Source organism: Diabrotica virgifera, chromosome 1 (genome assembly GCF_917563875.1).
Source record: "Diabrotica virgifera virgifera chromosome 1, PGI_DIABVI_V3a".
NCBI lineage: Eukaryota > Metazoa > Arthropoda > Insecta > Coleoptera > Chrysomelidae > Diabrotica > Diabrotica virgifera.
Genome location: NC_065443.1, coordinates 246,070,444 through 246,092,739, shown reverse-complemented (window position 1 = coordinate 246,092,739; position 22,296 = coordinate 246,070,444). Strand labels below are relative to the sequence as shown.

General features: G+C 34.9%; 1 protein-coding gene across 1 annotated transcript in view; it reads right to left on the bottom strand.

Moving 5' to 3' along the window:
* Positions 1–415: 415 nt before the first annotated feature.
* LOC114347290 (venom carboxylesterase-6-like) overlaps positions 416–22,296 on the bottom strand; it is a 39,804-nt gene continuing 17,923 nt past the window's right edge. The window contains exons 3-11 of the mRNA XM_050641971.1: positions 19,335–19,440; positions 19,094–19,279; positions 15,498–15,683; positions 5,304–5,494; positions 4,270–4,435; positions 4,009–4,190; positions 3,801–3,951; positions 3,227–3,353; positions 416–738 (exon numbers count right to left, since the gene is read on the bottom strand). Coding sequence (XP_050497928.1) covers positions 549–738; positions 3,227–3,353; positions 3,801–3,951; positions 4,009–4,190; positions 4,270–4,435; positions 5,304–5,494; positions 15,498–15,683; positions 19,094–19,279; positions 19,335–19,440 — 1,485 coding nt within the window. The 3' untranslated portion in view covers positions 416–548. The remainder of the gene's footprint in view (positions 739–3,226; positions 3,354–3,800; positions 3,952–4,008; positions 4,191–4,269; positions 4,436–5,303; positions 5,495–15,497; positions 15,684–19,093; positions 19,280–19,334; positions 19,441–22,296) is intronic.

Genomic DNA, 22,296 nt, shown 5'->3' with positions numbered 1-22,296 from the left:
CGCTCAAATATTGAATCGACAAGATTTTAAAATCGCATATCAAATAACAAATCGACAATATTTGAAAATCACGTAACTCTGGGTTCGCGTAAGTCGGGGTAGCGTAAGTCGAGGTATTACTGTATAATAAAGAAATATACGGACAATATAGTGAACCAACACTAGCACATTACACTAAACTGCAGAGATTACGGTGGACAGGGCACGTGGTCCGCACGCATGAGCATACAATCCTAAGGAAATTGTTAAATGCAAGGAAAAAGTCCTGTTGGAAGATAAAAAAAATATGGGAAGATGAAGAAGATGAGGATGCCAAAATCCTCCTAAAAACGCATTCATGGAAAAGACAAAGTGTGTTACATTTGAAATATTGTCCAGTTGCCCAAACCGATCCCTTTATTTCAAAACATCAATATACACATCAAAATTATAAATTTTTATTTACTCAAACATTTTAATATAAAAAAACACATAAAATTCTAAACATAATGCAGAACAGTTGTTTTTTTCTAATATAAAGCAATCTATGTGCATAAATACTAGATCTCTTACAATTCATCCTTCTTGGTAAATAATCTTTCATTTTCTTCAAGTGGTAAGCTATCCCAGAACTGTTTGTTTCCGATGTGGTCTTTTTCTTCTAAGAAAGTCTTGTGAGGACCAGCAATGTGTAGTTGCACCCATGGATCAGATGGCTTCTTCGAAAGTGGTTTCCAGTCTGCACTAATATTTGGTTTTCTAGGAATAAAAAATATATTGCAAATTAAGAATTAAAATTCTAAAAAATCCAAATGGATTACATAAATGTTCAGAACGTTTCCGGACTTCAGTCCATCCTCATTGAACTCATTTTACTTGCTAAGTAGTCTCAGAACCAAACAGTGGTTGGATTTGATATGAAATTTACATTATAAAATTGTAAAAATTTCCCTATCCAAACATTATTAACACATACGCTTTAGTCTACTTTTATCTGACAACCAGGTTGTAACGTTTAAGTGTGCTGCGTGTAAAATAAAATGGATACCACCAAATTCTCGTCTCCGTGTGAATGTTTATCGAAACCTGCGAGTAGAAGGTGATATGACTCCACATCAATTTGAGTTCCCAAAACATGATAAATTTCCTTCGCACCGAAAGCACTTGAAGAAACTGTGTTTTTTTAAATCTTATAGCTGATAAGTTTTAAGTGTCAAGGGTTTTGTGGGAATATATCTTCAGTTCCCATGATTTTAATTGGGTAGCGTCACTGATGCTTACCAACCCTGTAAGTTAAAGAATTCTTAAGATTTTGCGGCATTCGTGAATTGAATTCTGACGCAGTGAGATGCATTGTGACGTCGAAGTATTGTCCCATAGGGGACGTGTGTAATAAGTAGTGGAGTGAACTCATAATTGAAATTATGGTAAGTCGAAATAACCTTTCATTCTATTGTTCCAACGTTATTAAAGAAATCGTTTTTTCTTTCTATTCAAGAGTTCTACTGTACGGTCAATTCCACCTAAGTTTGCATTATGCTGTCCAACTGCTATCTTATTAGCGCTGTTCTTCTCTCGACTGTATCAATAGTCGAATTTCTTCGTATCCATCTTTTGCGAATCACGGGCCTGCCGGCCTACAAACGGTCCATTTCCCCACCTATTCTGTGCAAGTGATTGAACTGTTATGTTTGGTTTATTTTGCTGAAAAGGTTCACTAACCTTCTGAAAAGTAGATTATTCTTTTAGTGTGAAGTTTATGTCATTACGATTATTTTTTTTTATTTTTAAATGGGTGATAATTTAAACTATAGCCATTTTCATTATGTATTTTTTTGTGTAATTACTGTAATATTTATAATTATAGAAACAAAAAAAGCTTTTTTTATTGTCGAATAGATGACGAAATATGAGTGTCAATTATCTATTTTTAATTTTTTTGAGCAATTATTCAGTTTTTCAGTATAGTAAGTAGAGTCATTAGAAATTATAGTCATCTATTCTACGTCGTTTATCGGTCTGTGTTGTGTTGACTAAATATTAAGCCAATGTATTTGAAGTTTTCTCTTTTTTTGGTCAACAATCTTATGGTTATTTCGCTCTGTGTATATTATGTAAATATTGAGTATTTACCTTATTGAGAATACCTTTTTGAGTATTTTAATAAATGTTGCATTTTATTTAATTATCATTTACAGCTCCAGACTAGAACATTTGTGTTTTGTCGTAGCAGTGCTGCTAATAATTTTTCTATCGTTATGTTTCGTTAATTGTTCCTTTGAGGATTTAGAGGTAAAATCCCTGGCGCCCTGTATTTTCGTTTGTGTATTCAGTATTTCCGTTTTCTTAGAGTCCATGCATTAAACCATCAGTTAGTGTTACCTGTCCATCTTTTATCTATTGTCGTTTCATTAGTCCTATTCGCATATCATTCTGTATTCATTTAACATCTTTTATTGCAACAGAAGTCCAACCCAAAGAACCACGCCCACATCTCTTCCGACTGAGCAACATGGTCTTCGTATCGTCAATGTAAGCGATTGGACCTTTCCATCTTCGGTCATTCCTTATTCCATCTAAGGATAATATCGTCCTGATCCTTCTGGTTCAGCTTCCATGACCTCTTGTCCATCCGATCGTTATAGGGTTCCAGTAAATCCAACCACTGTTTGGTTCTGGGGCTATTTAGCAAGTAAAATGAGTTAACTGAGGATGAACTGATAAGTCCGAAAACGTTCTGAACATTTATATAATCAATTTGGATTTTTTAGAATTTTAAATCTTAGTTAAAATTATACCAATTACTAGGAAGGAATTTTACTTTAATGTAAAAGTTTTTTTACTATATGGTATACAGCTAACTCCCGGGAACTATCCCATTTTAAATGAAGTAAAGAAAGACAGACGTACTCACAATCATTTATTATCACTACGACGACCGGTTTCGATCTCTACAATATACAGGTCATCAGTAACATAAATCATTTGTAAGGTCATCAGTAACATAAATCATGTTACTGATGACCTTACAAATCATCCCTTGCAACGACATCATTTAATCACTTGTAACGCTGACCTGCAGATGCTCTGAATATTGTAGAGATCGAAACCGGTCGTTGTAGTGATAATAAATGATTGTGAGTACGTCTGTCTTTCTTTACTTAATTTAAAATGAACTCACATATGCAACCCATTCAACATTATCCCATTTTAAATTATACTATATTAGAAATACCTTTCTACCTACCCAGTGTCCATGAATGATGTGAGCATATCTAGTAGTAGTTTCGACATTTGCCTATCATCTTCCGTGGATAAGGTGTCTACTATTTCCACTTTGAGAGTGTACAAAGTATCGTCTGCATGAGATACACCTGAAAAACAAAGCAAAGGACTCACTTTATATCAGTGTAAAATGTGTTGCATGTTTATGTTTCCTCAATGCAATTGCAGGAATTAAAAAAACAAATAGCGCTGATTTACGAGCTTTCATATCCTGCAAATTAAAATTTTTCAGCTCGTTACACTGGGCAGGAATTTAATATTTTAGTGGGGGGAGGGCTATTTATTATATTCCTAACCAGTGTAACGAGCTCAAAATTTTTAATTTGCGGGATATGAAAGCTCATATGCGGGATCAATGGTGAATGATGAATGATGATTGCCAACCTTCGTCGCGGATATGGCACGTAAAGAAGAAGAAAGCTCATAAATAGCTCATAAATCAGCGCTATTTGTTTTTTAATTTCTGCAAGTGGGGAGGGCAGCTCAACAGGGGTGAACAATTAGGCAGATTAGTCAAGTAAACACTTAATACTTACCTATATCGACATTAGAGTGTGTCTTATACTCGGACACACTGTGAGCTCCTCTATAGTTAAAGTAGTAGGAATATACAGGCGATTTTGTAGCTTCGGATTGCAATCGTGCGGCGGTCTCTATATCTTTTATAAAAAGCCTATCACTAAGTATCTAAAAAACAGTAATTAGGTATACGTAAATGGAAATTTTTAATCCAGAGTATAATACCTTAACAAATTTAGCAAAGTCCAGTCTACTGACTGGTGTTTTTTCAAGATATTCCTGTCTGATTTTATGACTGACTTTATCCATTTGATATTTTGGCACCGACTCATGGTAATGTAAAATGTAGGGCATTATGCTATCCCAGTTTTTCTCCAAGTACTCAGTATATTCGTCAAAGTAAAAATCTGTAAGTAAATATCTCTCGTTTATTAGAGTTTTAACAATGAACATGCTGAGAAAAATTAGCAATTAGAATTAACTTACCAGATGCTGGATATAATCCTTCAGAAGAAGTGTATGAAATCATCCAAGGTAAATCTTGAACTTGACCTTTTTGTAACAGTAGGAATGGATGCTCTGGAAAAACTGGATCTTCGGCCCAACTGTCTACTACCAAACCGAATGGAGAGAATGGATTGTATAGCCAGGGCTGAAATTAGAATGGGAATTTAATAATGCAATATCGTTTATTTTGGTATTTTTTTAAATGCCATCATTTTTGTTACCTTGGAAATTCTAGGTTGGACTCTGTCCTAACATTAAATTAAGAACAAGAACAAGAAAATCCTAATCTGTCTTGTGAAGAAGACGAAGGAAAAGAAGACTAAATAATGGGTGAAATAAAAAAAGCAAAACAAAGTTTTATGCTACATTAATGGGAAAGAAATACCATCCTAAATAAGATATAAGAACCTGATGGTAGATTACAATATTCGAAAATTTGAAATTAGGACTGAGAGTTAACGCTTTGAGATGTTACGTGTTTCCGATACTACAATATCGACTTGAAAGCTGGACACTTAGGCAAGAACACGTAAATAAGCTACAGTCATTTGAAATGAGGTGTCACAGAAGTATGCTTAGAATAGCATAACCACGGAAGAAAACGAACAGGGAAGCATTGCAAGAAATGGACAAAGAATACAAATTAACAAACACAATAAAAATAAGAAAGTTACAATATCTGGGACACTTCATGAGGGAGCAACAATATGAAATGCTGAGATTGGGGAAGATAAGATGAGGGAGGATTATGGGAAGAAGAATTGAAAATTTTAAGGGTCTGGTTTAACCGCAGTTCAACATAACTCTTCAGAAAAGCAGTAGATAGAGTAAAGATAGTCATGGTTATATTTAATGCCAATTCAGCACTTAAAGAAGATTCAAATTGTGGTTAACAGTGCAATCAAACAAGATTAATGCGAGTTAATTTCTCTCGGCATATGTACCAGAAAAGTTGGACATGGAAACATATAAACTGTTTACTCATTAATTGAGCTCTTGTGTATTGAACTTACTTGAAAATGTTTTACAGTATTTACAATCTGTTTTGCTGGCTTTGTTTTCAAACAGTTAACCATTTCTTCATTACTTTCTGTTGGACATCCTACAAGAGAAGCTACTTTTTTGGCATGGTTAAGCGGTTCTTCCATCAAAACCCAAGGGTTCAAAACACAACCACTTTGGGAAATTCCTCTTGCGAATAAGCCTAGAAATGATTCAGTAAAAGTAAAATATTGATTCAACTCAAAATCATCACGATGGAAGATTTTTTATAATATACAAGTTATGATTTTGATATAAAAAGGATACTCTTGTTAAAAAAAAAATAATCACAATCGGATCGTTTGAAAAAGGTTTTTTTTTATTTACCACCACAGAGGGTTATTAGTGGAGTAGAAAAGGCTACGATTTATTTACAATATACAGAGAGCAGGTAAAGGTTGGAATAAATTTATTTTCTCGAGAATTGACCATTTTATAGACAAATCTTGAAACAGGTCGATTATTATTTTTAAATTATAATTTTTTGGCATATATCATATTACGGACGTCATCTACCTCGACAAGATGACGTAATCGATGATTGTTTTAATGATAATAGGGGTCGTGTGCTATCTCATTTGAAAGGTTATTTAATTCTCTATAAAAATATAAATATTAATATAATTATTTATACAGGTTGACCAAAAAAATAGGTAGTGAGCTTTAATTAGGTGTTTAGGTCGATGTATTGATAATTTCTAAATTTTGTTATAATATTGAAATATATTATATTGTTTATTCGAATCTTGTTTGCTGGGTTGTCCACTTTAATATTTGCGTATACGAGTATTCCTAAATTCTAATCTACCCAGATAAATGGTACTTCTCTTCAATATGATTGAATTAGATTTAACTCATTTTTATTGCCCGAATATTTGTGGGAATATTGCGAAAAAGCGCAAGAGTTTTACATAGATATGTACCATATTTTTGTCGATTTTAAAGCGGCATATGTCTTAAGACCAAGTCTTTATACAATGCTATGAATGAGTTGGGAATTCCAAAAAAACTCGTATCTATGATAAAAGTGACAATGGCGAAGATGCTATCAGCAGTAAAAATTCAAAACGACTCGTCAACCCCATTCGAAATAAATAAGGGGTTAAGGCAGGGAGATGCGCTGGCGTGTCAGCTTTTTAATGTAGCCTTAGAAAAAGTTGTACGAGACGCTAATTTAGATAGGAGAGGAACAATATTTAATAGATCAGTCCAAATTCTTGCATATGCAGATGACGTGGACATTATAACAAGAACCAGGGCGAGAACTGCGGAAATCCTAACCGATCTAGTAGCAGCAGCAGAACTAATGGGGTTACATATAAATCAAAATAAAACAAAATTCATGGCGACCAACACAACCACAAGAGCTGGAAATGTTGATGCAGATCTAATCATCAATGACCAAAACTTCTAAGCGGTCAAACAGTTCATATATCTAGGGACATCGGTTAACCCCAATAATGACACATCTGAGGAAATAAAAAGGCGAATAATAATTGCAAACAGGTGTTATCATGGTCTATCAAAGTACTTGTCTAACAAACGTCTGTTTTAAAAAACTCGTATAAGGCTGTATAGAACATTGATAGTCCCCGTTCTCACATATGGTTCAGCGGCATGGACGCTAACTAAAACCGATGAATCCGCTCTATCAATTTTTGAAAGAAAAGTACTACGCAAGATATTCGGAGCGGTTTGTGAGAACGGAATATGGAGGCGTAGATATAACTTTGAACTGCAGAATATCTACAAGCAAACGTTTGGTGGAAAAGATATTATCACTATAATTAAGCGAAATCGCCTGCAGTGTGCAGGACATGTAGCCCGAGCTCCTGAATCGAACATGATAAAAAGGATTCTAACAGCTCAACCCGTGGGAATGAGAAGACGGGGTAGACCAAAGTTGAGGTGGATGGACGGGGTAACACAAGATGCCGAGAAGATCGGAGTCGGCAACTGGAAAGTGCAGGCAAGGGACAGATCAGAATGGCGTAGAACGCTTGAGAAGGTCGAGGCCCTCTAAGGGCTGTAGCACCAGGATGATGATGATGATGATGATGATATTTGTGGGGTATAATTATTTTAAACCTTTATTGTTTAATGTTTTAGAGACATCACTAAAGATTTGGAAATAATTAAAATAATCAGATATAACTGATCTTACTTGTAGTGATCGACTTAGCTGATTCATATCAAAGAAAATTTTATTCGTTGTACAAAAATGATGCTTTTTAAAGTTGGTTTCATATTTGCCGGTGCCGCCCAAAATCCCGACAGCCAATATTCCGACAGACAAAATCCCGACAGCCAATATCCCGACAGACAAAATCCCGACGGCCAAAACACCGACACGCCAGAATCCCGACAGGCTAGAATCCCGACACGCCAGAATCCCGACAGGACAAAATCCCGACATGCAACAATCCTCGCATAAGTAAAAATTCCTACTTTGGTTTAATACTTTTAATACAAAATACTTTTGTTTAGTAACAAAAAATAAAAAAAAAACAGATGGCCATAAACAAAAAAACAAGAAATAAATGTAATTATAAAATATGTTAAAAAGAAACATATCAAACCTGCCAGGATTCTGGCCTGTCGGGATTTTGGCCTGTCGGGATTCTGGCGTGTCGATATTTTGGCCGTCGGGATTGTGACTGTCGGGAGTTTGGCTGTCGGGATTTTGGGGTAGACCCCATATTTGCATGTACTGCAAATTTGGGAAAATATTGGATTTTGGATTTTGCTTATGTGCTCATATTTTGTACATGTACGAGTTATTACAGCTGATTATAAAGGGTAAGATCGAAGGAAAAAGGGTCCTGGTAGACGACAAATATCCTGACAGAAAAACATTCGCCACTGGACCGGGTTAAACACACAGAAATCACACAGGCTTTTCAGAAAAGCAGAAGATAGACACGAATTTGCAATGGTTATAGCCAACCTTCATTAGTGGGGTCGGCACTAGAAGAAGAAGCTATTTTCCCTGTATAGTTTGAGGATAGTTTTTTGTATCTTATGTACAGAGGTGGTTCTCTCGCTAAAACTTGTAAGGAAGCTACTATGGGCCATTCCACGAACATACGCCTGTTTTGGATTACTTCGACAACGAATATTTTACTGTACAACATAAGAAGTACGAAAGTAAATGGCGCTAATAATTATTCCAATAAACAACAATGTAATTTGAAATTTACTTTCGTTCTTCTTATTTTGCACAGTAAAATATTCATTGTCGAAGTAATCCAAAACAGGCGTATGTTCGTGGAATAGGGTATAATAAAACTAATTCTTAAGTCACTCGGTGCTAATTACGAATTTTTTTATTAAGCAGGCATGCTGCCTTGCATTCCATAATTATTACTAAATATTGCTAATCTAGAGTGCATCTATGTTGTATAGCAAGCCTGAGTTACGTCAAAAATATTCCGATTAACTTTTAACTAAAATTAAAGTCTTCGTTAATTGAGGTCTAAAGTGAGATAAAATTATTAAATGTCGATATTTCCTTGTGAAAACCACTTTGAAAACCGTATATCATTTGCTTATAAATACTGTAATAGAAACTTACATTTTTTTACAGTAATTTGCACATGCAGAGTGTGAGAGATGGGAACAGTATTGGGCGCCATGTTCCCGAGGAGGTTCCATTGGTCCTGAAGAGGCTGTACTGGGCTCCTGGGACTCTTTTCGCTCCGGTGAAGACGAACGAGATATCTCCCCTTTTGCAATGGTAGACACACGTAATACATCTCGTTCGTCTTCACAGGAGCGAAAAGAGTCCCAGGAGCCCAGTACAGCCTCTTCAGGACCAATGGAACCTCCTATGATGATGAGGTTACATCTTTGGGCTTATTAATGAGAATAGTTATTGCCTGGGTCCCGGGACGAGAGATTTGGAAATTTATGTTTTACAAACAGGTGATAAATAAATCTAGCAAGATTATTTTTTCATTATTATTGGTGAGTATTTCTCAGTTATCAATAGTGCTACGAAAGTGTAAATGACAAAAACAAAACAATCAGTGGAATGATAAAACTGGTCAACTAATTGACTAAGAGATAAAAATGAATAATTTACTTGTTTTTAATGGGGCAGGCACTAATTATACCCAACCAATGTTAAACAACAAACATGGACTTATTATACAGGCTGTCCCACCTTGCAACACCCAACAAATATTATACGAAAACAGTCAGCAGAAAATACAACCTCAGTGTATTGCAACTCAACCTATTCCCAGACCGCGTGCAGCATCAACTAGCGATGGAGAATTCGCAGGATTCGATGAGCGAGCAAAATAAAGAAAATTCTTGGCAAGAAGTCAAAAGAACCTTAACAGAAGAAAATGAATGTAACCAATAGACCGTCAGAGACAGTATGACATACTTATATGTTATGAGTCGTATTTTGTTGTACTCACTGGCTTCGTTTTGTAGGATTATGGGGTGCAGTAATCCTACATCTATAATGGAGTTAAGGAGCGTAGAAAACTGCACCTGTATATTTTAGAACAATTGTCGGATGTAGCTACCAATCTAATATTATAATAGAAACAGCGGATACTCATACCTACTAAAGGCGCCCAATCGTGAAAATGGCCTTCGAGGGCGACCCTGAATGCGATTTTCGAGCTATGTGCGCTGGCCTTTAATTATCTGACACCTGATAATAGTTGTATTTTGCAAAAACATTATGCCCACACCTCAGTAAATGACCGTTTTGGAGTGCAATTTTCAGGGTCAACTCCGAATTGCCTCAAAATTTGGATTTAGGTTTAACTTATCGTCCACTTCACAGTTGAAATTGTGCCGTTGGTTTATTTTACTTAGGCGGTGACAGTCACCCCTTCTCGGGGGTGAAAAAACGCGCGTTTGAAATAAGTCCGGAAATGAATTCGAAACGACTAATTCTAAGCAACTTTCGATCTAGAGAGTTTTTTCTGTAGTCAATACTTTTCGAGCTATTTACGATTGAAAATATTTATTTTTCGACAAAAAACACGTTTTCAGACGGTTTTTCGCAAATAACTCAAAAAGTAAATAATCTTATCGAAAAAAATATTCTAAGCAAAATAAAGCCTATAAAAAATCGAACAAAACATTGTAATAATGAAGTCTATAAATTCAATAAAGGCAAAGTTGAAGCTCTTGAAAAATAAGTTCATATTCGTCAAATTCCAAATCGAATATTTCAATGTGAAATAACAAAAAAAGTAAGCAATTTTTTGGAAAAACTTATTAAATCTTTGTAAGTGTTAGGTGTTAAAGTCTTAAAGTGTTAAAAAAAGCTTTATTTTTATTTTTTTTAGTTTCTAGCATCAAAGTTATGTTCAAAGTTATCCTCTACGAGTTATGCTCAAAATAAAGTTGGCCTCATTTTTTTGGTAAAAAAATCGTGAAAATCTCCCCCTAATTGCACCCTCAAATCTCATAAAATTAATGGTTACCGCTTTACCATTTACTTTATATGTATGTGTATTTTTTTTATACAATCTGTAAGTTTGACCAGTTCGTAGTGCTTACTTTTGAAAAAATTTGGTTTTACAGTAAAAAGTTTTTTTTTCTAAACATTTTGGAAAAATGATTTTTTTTTTGTCAAAATAACTTAAAAAGTATTAGTGATACGAAAAATCTCAGAGTAAAAAAATGTAGGTTTTGCTTTTATAAATATGCTAGTTTCATTTTATTTTTCTCTATAAAACAAAAATTGGTTAAGATATGTCTGTTCAAAGTTCGCATATACTCGTGATTAGTGACTTAAGCCATTTGAACTATAGGTAACCCTTTCAAAAATAAGCACTTTAAATTGGTGAGACTTACAGATCATATAAAAAATATATAAGTAAAGTAAATTGTTTGTAAAGCGGTAACGATTAATTTCAATTGGGGTGCTAAATAGGGTGAGATTCTCACGGTTTTTTTACCAAAAAAAAGGGCCAACAATATTTTGAGCGTAACTTGCTTAGTTTTGATGACAGAAACTTTTACAAAAAATAAAAATAAAGCTTTTCTTTTAAACACTACTTGATTTTTGAAAAGTGCTTAATTTTTGGTTATTTCACGTTGAAATATTCGATTTGGAATTTGAAGAATAAGAACGTATTTTTCATGAGCTACAACTTTGATTTCGTTAAGTCTATGGACTTAACACGAATACACAACTTTTTTGTATTCTTCTATGCTACATTTTTGCAAAGAAAATACTTAGTTTTTGCGTTATTTTCGAAAAACCGCCTGAAACGTGATTTTTTCTCGAAAAATAAACATTTTCAATTGCAAATAACTCGAAAAGTATTGACTTGCAGAAATCAGCTGACCTTTGGGTAAAGGAACAAAAATTTTTTCGGCGTTCCATTCTTTAATGCATAGATGTTAACGAAAACAAAAGGCATACAAAATGGCCCGCGGGCCATTCCAGGCTTGGTTAAGTTATATTGTATTTACATTGGATTAAACCACAATAATTAATTATAATAAAAATTATATTCTAAATTTGTTTTGTAGTTTCTATTTCCATTATCACTTGTTTTTACCATTTAAAACGATTATATGACATGTATTTCGGAAGAGCTGGTAATCTTTATACTTTATCGATATCCGGGCCAAATTTTTCGTTTGATAAAGGTATTCGATATTGTTATTTATATTGTTGAAGAAAAGAAAAATATAACAATTTTTTAAACGACCTCAGACATAGAAAATACATTCTCAGACTCAGACACAGACGAGACCGATGAGAATTTGATTTGATTTTGCTTGTTTAGATTATTTATATTATTTTTATTATTTTACTAATTCTCAACAATGTTTATTTACAGTACTTTAAATTATTTTTTATTATGACTTTCAGATTAAATGTGAGCGAAAAAAACTTAATTATACTTACGTACGTCTTTTGGGAGATGCAGATAGAAATGAAAAAGAGGTTTTAGAGTCTTTATACATTATTATGCATACCGTCCTTCTATTACAAGAAAAAAAAAGTAAAGAATCAATCCATTAAAAAAGTGATCAAATCTTACAATAAATTTAAAATTAATATATTTGTTTTTAATTTAAGAGGGCCATATTGCATAAATACATACATTATTATGTACAGGGTGGGCCAATGAAAACAGTCCAATCCGATATTTGGTAGTATTTATTAGATTTTAAGTAAATAAGGAAAGAGGTCGATTTTTGTTCTAAGAGGGACACATTTTTAAGATACACCCATCTGTCATGTGTCAACTCCCTCGTTTTCACTTCCCCAACACCTTGTTCTTTGTAAATAGTCTTTGCAAAAAATTCTTAACCCGGGAGCAGTCAGGCCGTGAGAAAAAATCCCACATTTTATCCTTTTCCGTGATAACTTGATAAAGTACAATTTTTCAACATTGCTTTCCACTCGTAAGTGCCTCTAGGAAGATCGTAGTAATGCGTAGAAATTTTTATATTTTTTTTATTTTTTTTTGGGGAATTTATGGCTTTAGTGAGAACTAATTAGCTTTAAAATTGTTAGAAATAGATATTTTTAACATAACAAGTAAATAAAAATATTATAAAAGAGAAATTTGATTTAAATTCGTATTTAAATCTATATTATGAGATTTTTTCTCTACGCGCGACTACTTACGTTACAGAAGTGAGCGCGACTTCTCCCGGGTTAATTCATTTAAAGTAAAATCCCTCTTAAAAATTAAACGTAACGCATACGCTTTGCTAATATGTCATTTCTGTTGAATGACATGTCATGACATAAATGATATATTAGCAAACCATCAGGGCCCCCGTAAGGGTTACTGGCGCCTGTGTGCAAAAAAGATTTTGGCGCCCCTTAAGGCATTTGGGATCATGTTTTTATTTTTTTTAAGGTAGGTAGGTCCTTGAAACAAACCAAAAAACTGAACTTTACAAGTCATATTTATAGTCCATTCCCCAAGGTAAAATATTGTAAAACCTCCGAATTTTAAAGAATCGGTTGGATTGACATAACGTTTGGCATACACATAGCTAACATGTCAAAGAATAAAGTGATATTGTGCCGATGTATGCTTTTGTCCTAAATGTGAGTTTCACCCCTTCTCGGGGGTGAAAAAACATACGTTTACAAAAGGCCGGAATTGGATAAAATGACTAAACAGCTTTTATTGTATAAAGTTTTTCACTAAGTCAATACTTTTCAAGTTATTTGCGAGTAAATATGTTAATTTTTCAACAAAAAAAAAACTCGTTTTTAGACGGATTTTCGTAAATAAATCAAAAAGTAAGTATTTTATCGAAAAAAATATAGCTTATAAAGAAGTGAAAAAATGGTTTAAGTACCTATATATGAAGACTGCAGATCCAGTAGAAACAGAGTTGTAGCTAATGAAAAGGATGTTCTTATTCGTCAAATTCAAAATCGAATATTTCAACGTGAAATACCCAAAAAATCAAGCACATATGAGGGAAAACTCATTATAACTTTTTTAAAGTGTTTCTCGTTCCGTGTGGATGGCATACATGCGAGCCTTCACCACTGGGCGGACGGCGCGCATGTATGCCATTGATCATACACATTTTTAATATGTGCTTTTTTTGTCCGTTCAGAGTAATAAGTCTTGAACGAGTTACTAATCACGAGTGTATGCAAATTCACATATCATCAACAATTTTTGTCTTACAGAAAAACAAAAAAAATCCAAAATATTGAGACAAATAAAACCTAAATTTTTTTACTGCTTGAGATTTTTCGTATTAATTTTTAAGTTACAATTTGCAAAAAAGGAATGTTTTCAAGATTAAAAAAAATTCACTTTAAAACCATATTTTTTCAAAAATGGGCACTTTAAACCGATGAAACTTACAGATCATAATATAAACAATACATAGAAAGTAAATGGTAAAGCGGTAACGATTAATTTCATTTAGAATGCTAATTAAAGTGTGATTTTTACGATTTTTTTTTCCAAAAAAAAAAGGATGCTTGCTGCTTGCTCTTGTTGCTAGAAACTTTTTTAAACACTTTAAAGAAGTTGTAATGAGTTTTCCCCGAAAAGTGCTTAATTCTTTGGTTATTTCACGTTGAAATATTCGATTTAGAATTTGACCTACTTTTCATTAGCTACAACTCTGCTTCCTCTGGGTTTGCAGACTTCATATATAAATTATTTTTTCACTCTTTTGTAAGCTATATTTTTGCTAAGAGTATTTTTTTGATTAAATAATTAATTTTTGAGTTATTTGCGAAAAACCTTCTAAAACGGGGTTTTTTGTTGAAAAATGAACATATTCACTCGCAAATATCTCCAAAAGTATTGACTAAATCTCTATAGAACAAAAGTTGCTTAGAATTAGTCAGTTTATCCAATTCCGGACTTATTTGAACGTATGTTTTTTCACCGCCAAGAATACCCCAGGTATTCTCGGGCGTATTCCCCTGAGAATACCCCTTTTACCACCAGGGCAAAAGCACACATTGGCACAATATCACTTCTTTTCTTGTTATCTATGTGTATGACAAATTCCATGTCAATATAAGCGGTTCTTTAAAATTAACAGCAAAAACCGTGAGTAAATGGACTATTATTAATTTGTAGACTAAAATATCAATATGAAACAAACAGAATAAAATCATAACAAAATAAATTAAAATGCCTAACTTCTGATATGTTCTCGCAAATGGGAATCGGCAGTAACTGGATAATTTTGTTTTTTTTTGTTTGTTTTTTTTTGCAATTTTTGACCCCGGGTTTTGGAGCCCCTAAAGGATGGCGCCCGTGTGCAGTGCACACTTTGCACATATGGTAGCGGGGGCCCTGCAAACCATATGCGTTACGTTTTATTTTTAAGAGATGTTATACTTTAAATTAATTAAGATTTTTTTTTCAAAGACGGTGCAAATTACGAAAAAAAAAAATCGTGGACAGTCAATTTGTCTAACTACTCCATCGAAATGCCTTTCTAATGATGGACCACAGATGATATATTCCCTATTTAAAAACAAGGTGTTGGGTAAGTGGAAGGGAGGGAGTTGACAAGTGACAGATGTATGTATCGTTAAAATGTGTCCCCCTTAGAACAAAAATCAATCTGTTTCCTCATTTCCTTAAAATCTAATAAATGCTGCTAAACATCGAGGCGGACTGTTTTCATTGGCTCAATGTATAATCATCTTACTTGATATTATTATAAATTACCTTTCGAATGTGGTGTTATATAGTGTGTATGTACACTTGCTCCTCCAGCGGACATACCCATAATAGTTATGGAATCAGGATTTCCTCCGAAATACCCTATGTTGTCTTTAAGCCATTTAAGGGCTAGAATTTGATCCCTCATTCCCATATTTCCAGGAACTAGATTATCTTCGGTGCTCAAAAAACCTGTAATTAACAATAAATAAAAATGAACAACAAGAAGTCTAAAGTAGAGAAGCACCATAGATCTTTTATGCCGGAGAGCAAATTTTCTGGTAACAATCTAATATCCGAATCTTCTACAATTTGCCAGGCAAACGCAACGATAAATGATAGACCTGGTGGAATCTACAATTGCATTCTATATCCCGTTTACTTATCTAGGTATAAGTCTAACGAATTTTGGCTTCCTAGTACTTAAAATGTGAGTCGAATTAATAGTGTAGGAAACAAAGGTTGAACCTTGCAAAATGGACACAAGTCCGGTTTTATTTTTTTTTCTGGTATATCAAGGGGTGCTTATTATAAGACTAACTTTTTCTGAAAAAATTTCGCCCCGGAACCCCCTTTTTACCCCTTTAAAGGGGGTAATTTGTGGTTTTTGCGGAACGTAGCCCTTCCTGTACCTTTTACAAAAAATTTCTTTTATAGAAATATGAAGAGGACTATATTTTCTACGATTTATTTCCCGACAGCATCTGTCTATCATCCACCGTTTAGCGGGGGTGGCGCCCCAAAGTTGACAAGTTTTTAAAAAAGATGTTTTAAAAAAATATATAGTTTTCCCTAACTGTAACGAAAATTAAGAAGAAATCCTGCGGCAATTATTCACAAATAATCGATTGATTTTTTGGTATAGGTTTCACTTAAGGGTAATTGCCCTTTTTTTAATTACAGGGTGTTACATTTTAAAAAACCCCTTTTTATACCATCTGAACCGTTTATGCTAGAGTAAAAAAACTTTCAGCGATAACCCATGTACTGGTGCTATTTACAAATTTGTATAATGCACCCCCATTTTTCCCCGGAACCACCCCAAAAAAAGAAAAATTAATAAATAAAGTGATTTTCTTGGAATCCTTCACACACAATGCCTTTTATTAATATGCTTCATATATCATTTTGTGCACGTTATTATTACCCATGCATGGACACTAAAAGCGATTTCCTAGTGCCCTGTAGCCAAAAAAAAAAAAATAAATAAACTGGGGGGTTGAAATTTTTTTTTGTTTTTTGCTTTTTGATCCATATGGGCATATGTTTCATCAATAGTGCTTTTCAAAAATATATATGGTTATTGCAACATCCCTGCGGAAACCACCCCTATCCTTGAAAATATACTGCAGAAACTACCCCTATCCCTAGTCGAGCATGTTTTTACGATTTTCTCATTACCTATGCATTCTTTTTAAACAAAACTTATACAAGGTTAAAGACCACTATTTACTCTAAAAATTAGGTCCTATTATTTTTTTTCGTATAAGCAATTGTTACGGCACAGTGGCGCCGTAAACCTCATATATGCTTTGGCGGGCTCCAGTTTTTGTTTTTTTTTCGTCATCTGTTTCTTTTTTTTTGATAAAGTACTTATGTAAAATAAAACAACACAGTGTAACCTACAAATTATGACTTATGCACATTTTACAATCTTTGCGCTCCAAAGCCACAGTGGTGGCCCAAAGTCAATTTTTGCATATTTTCGCCACCTACACGCATTTGATTGCATTAATGCTACCTTAATAGGTGGTCGTTAAGCAGTGGCGGATCCAGGGAGGGGTGATGGGGTGATCACCTCCCCCCTCTCAAACCAAGTGATATTATATTCAAAGATTATAAAAATATTCTTTTATTTTTATAGAAATTTAGCCAATTGGCACCCCCCTCTTAACGATGCTTGATCCTCCACTGTCGCTAAAGCATAAAATGTACGCCATTCTTATAAAAATAATAATATAATATAAGTATTTCTATAAAAATAAATGAATATTTTTATAATCTTTGAATATAATATCACTTGGTTTGAGAGGGGGGGGGGTGATCACCCCTCCCTGGATCCGCCACTGCTTAGCGACCACTTAAGGGTAAATATTGTGCTATTAAGGTAGCATTAATGCAATAAAATGCGTGTAGGTGGCGAAAGTATGCAAAACTTGATTTTGGGCCACCACTGTGGCTTTGGGCAAAGATTGTAAAATGTGCATAGGTCATAATTTGTAGGTTACACTGTGTTGTTTTATTTTACATAAGTACATTATCAATAAAACGAACAGATGACGAAAAAAAAACAAAAACTGGAGCCCGCCAAAGCATATATGAAGTTTACAGCGCCACTATGCCGTAACGGTTGCTTATACGAAAAAAATGAATAGAACCTAATTGTTAGAGTAAATAGTGGTCTTTAACATTGTATAAGTTTTGTTTAAAAAGAATGCATAGGTAATGAGAAAATCGTAAAAACATCCTCGCCAAGGGATAGGGGTAGTTTCTGCAGTATACTTTCAAGGATAGGGATGGTTTCCGCAGGTATGTTGCAATAACCATATAAAAATTTTTGAAAAGCACTATTGATGAAGCATATGCCCATATGGATCAAAAAGCAAAAAACAACAAAAAATTTCAACGCCCATTTTATTTATTTTTTTTTTGGCTACAGGGGTTGCACTAGGAAATCGCTTTTGGTATCCGTGCATGGGTAATAATAACGTGCACAAAATGATATATGAAGCATATTAATAAAGGGCATTGTGTGTGAAGGATTCCAAGAAAATCACTTTATTTATTAATTCTTCTTTTTTTGGGGTGGTTCCGGGGAAAAATGGGGGTGCATTATACAAATTTGTAAATAGCACCAGTACATGGGTAATCGCTGAAAGTATTTTTACTCTAGTATAAACGGTTCAGATGGTATAAAAAGGGGTTTTTTAGAATGTAACACCCTGTAATTAAAAATAGGGCAATTACCTTTAAGTGAAACCTATACCAAAAAATCAATCACTTATTTGTGAATAATTGCCGCAGGATTTCTTCTTAATTTCCGTTATAGTTAGGGAAAAATACATTTTTTTTTTAAAACATCTTTTTTAAAAACTTGTCAAATTTGGGGCGTCACCCTCGCTAAACGGTGGATGATAGACATATGCTGTAGGGAAATAAATCGTCGAAAATATAGGCCTCTTCATATCTCTATAAAAAAAATTTTTGTAAAAGGTACAGGAAGGGCTACGTTTCGCAAAAACCGCAAATTACCCCCTTTAAACGGGTGAAAAGGGGGGTTCCGGGGCGAAATTTTTTCAGAAAAAGTTAGTCTTATAATAAGCACCCCTTGATATAACGGAAAAAAAATAAAACCGGACTTGTGTCCATTTTGCAAGGTTCAACCTCTGTTTCCTACACTATAAGATAATGAGAGATAACTTAAGATTTAATTTGTTTCAGAGATAACCACCCTTCATTTATGTACGCTTCTTCCTCTAGGAGTCGTCAGATCGGCTTTATGGTGCGCTATGAATCACACTAAATACAGCTGACTGGTAATTTAGCTGATATTATTTACTAACGGACGCAATAGCAAATAAATATGAGTAGTTTATTCTTACCTAGTGGCCCCAAACGGTAGTTCATTGTAACATAAACAACGTCTCTATCCATGATAATTTCTGAACCATACAATCCTCCATGATTAAACATGAAGGCACCTCCGTGGATAAAGATGAGCACATTAAACTTCTTTGATGACTGTTTTTTTGGAGTATAAATGTTAACGTATAGACAGTCTTCAGTCCCTAAAATATTTTTTGATAAGTGGCATGGTCAATACACTCCCAAGGTTTTGGTTACCTGACACCATATCTTGTCCCTCTGGGGTCATATGATCGTACTGAATACACCTCATCATTATGTCTGCTTTCCATATTCCCGTCCACGGTTTTACTGGTACAGGTTTCTAAAATATTGTAGTATTTTATAATGGTACGAAAAAAAAAGACAAAAACAAAACAATAAGGTGGTTTTTGTGGAAGCGGTTTGAAATAGTACTTGTGTAAAAGTACAATTATTTTCTCCGCACGATTCATCTTCAAGAACCCAAACCAAATTGAAAAGTTAGGGACAGAATATACCGAAAATCAATGCACAAGGATTTGAACATCAACAAAAACAACAACAACAATAACAAAAATTTCAAGCAAAGTTGAATTTGAAAAATAAATTGAACGTGTTATTTGAGGAACGAATTAAAACGCCTAGAAAAATCGTTGGCATAAAATGAAAATATTCCAAGGGATATTAATAGACCAGGACATTTAGCACTAAAAGCACCCGAATAAATAAATTTTTAAATACAGTACCTAGAGACTTGTAGTTTTTGCATTACGTTCAGGATGACGTCAGGAAAAAGTCTACTATTCAAAAATGGGTGGAAATGCATAATTGCACTGTAAAGTGCATAAAATACATCCAAAATTGCATAAATATAAAAATAAAGTCAAAATCCGTATACTAAGAAACAAAATTTATTATTTGGGGGGTTTTTGGGGTCACTGAATATTATTGCGTCATCAGAACTGATCCCCGGATAACCTGGTGCCCAAAGTCATGGCATGAGAGGTCATCTTCTGGAGTTTCGATGGTTTTCGGCATTAAATCGATACAAACGGATTACTCACGAGTTTTAGGGTTCGCTAAATACAAATATGATATCAGAATTGACCTCCGGAGTACCTGGTGCCCAGGGTCGCTACTAAGGCACGTCATCTTCTGGAGTTTCTATGGTTTCGGCACTAAATTGATGTAACTTGACTACTCGGGGGTTTTTTGAGGTGGTTAAACACGAAGATGCCATCAGGACAGACCTTAGGATCACCTGGTGTCCAAGGCCACTGTAAGGGACGTCATCTTCTGGAGTTTCGAGGGCTTTCGGTATCAAATTGATGCAAACAGATTACTTACGGGTTTTTGAGGTCCCTAAACACGAATATGCCATCAACACCGACTCCCTGTGCATCTAGAACCCAAGCTCACTGTAAGGGGCGTCCTCTTCTGGAGTTTGATAAAAATGGATTACTCGGGGGTTTTGAGTCGTTAAAAACGAATAGGCCATCAGAACAGACCTCTCGATCACCTGGTGCCCAAGGTCACTGCAAGGGACGTCATCTTCTGGAGTTTCGAGGGTTTTCAGTATTAAATTTATGCAAAGGGATTACTTACGTGTTTTTGGAGTTGCGAAACATGAATATGATAATATCAAAATTGAACTCCGGAGTATCTGGTGACCAGGATCGCTACTAGTGCACGTCATCTTCTGGAGTTTCGAGGGTTTTCGGCATAAAAAGGATGCAAATGGATTACTCGGGGGGTTTTTGAGGTCGCTAAACAGGAATATGCCAATAGAACAGACCCACGGAGCACCTAGTGCTCAGGGTCACTGCAAGGTACGTCATCTTCTGGAGTTTCGAGAAATTTCGGCAATAAATTGATGCAAATGGATTACTGAGGGGTTCTTGAGGTCGCTAATACGAATATGCCATCAGAACCGAATCCCGGAGAACCTGGTGCCCAAGATTATTGCTAGGGGCGTCATCTTCTGGAGATTCGAGAGTCTTCGGTACTAAATTAATACAAACGGATTACTCATCGGTTTTTGGGGTTGCTGAACGCGACTACGCCATCAGATCTCACTCTCGGAGCACCTGGTACCTAAGGCAGGTCATCTTTTGAAGTTTAGGGGGTTTTCGGTACTTAATTGATGCAAATGGATTACTCATGGGTTTTTGGGGTTTCTGAACATAAATATGCCATCAGAACAGACACCGTAGCACCGGGTGCCTAAGGCACGTCATCTTCTGTAGTTTCGATAGTTTTCGGTACTAAATTAAGTAAACGGATTACTCTTGAGTTTTTGTGGTTGATGAACATGAATATGCCATCAAAACCAACCCACGCAGCATCTGGTGCCTAAGGCAGGTCATCTTCTGGAGTTTAGAGTGTTTTTGGTACTAAATTGATGAAAACAGATTACTCATGGGTTTATGAAGTACCTGAATACTAAAACGCCATCAGAACAGACACCAAATCACCTGGTGAATAAAGCGCTATCTTTTGGAGTTTCGAGAGTTTTCGGTACTAAATTGATGAAAAATGGATTACTTTTTGGTTTTGGGGTTGTTAAACACGAATATGGCTTAAATGAGGAATTCTGGAGAATCTTGTGATTACGGTAATCACTAATAACGTCGACGCATAATAACACTCATATAAAAAAAATCAACATAGTAAAGTTAGTATTCCACAAACCCAAAAACCCATGAGCAATTCGTTTACATCAATTTACCAAAATTTTTCTAAACTCCATAAGATGATATACCTCAGGCACCAGGTGCTCCGGTGTTTGTTCTGACGGCGTATTTGTCTTTAGCAACTCCAAAAACCCATGAGTAATCCGTTTGAATCTATTTAATACCAAAAACCCTCAAAACTAAAAAGGATAACGTGCCTTAGGCCCAGGTGCTTCGGTCTCTCTTCTGATGGCGTACTTGTGTTTAGCAACCCCAAAAACCCGCGAGTAATCTGTTTGAATCAATTGAGTACCTAAAACTTTTGAAACTCAGAAGATGACGTGCCTTAATCACCATGTCCTCCGGTGTTTGTTCTGATGGGGTATTCATGTTCAGCATCCCCAAAAACCTATAAGTAATCTGTTTGCATCAATATAGTACCGAAAACCTCGCCTAGGGGATGACGCCCCTTGCAGTGACCCTGGGAATCAGGTTCTACGATGGTCTGTTTTGAAAGCATGTTAGTG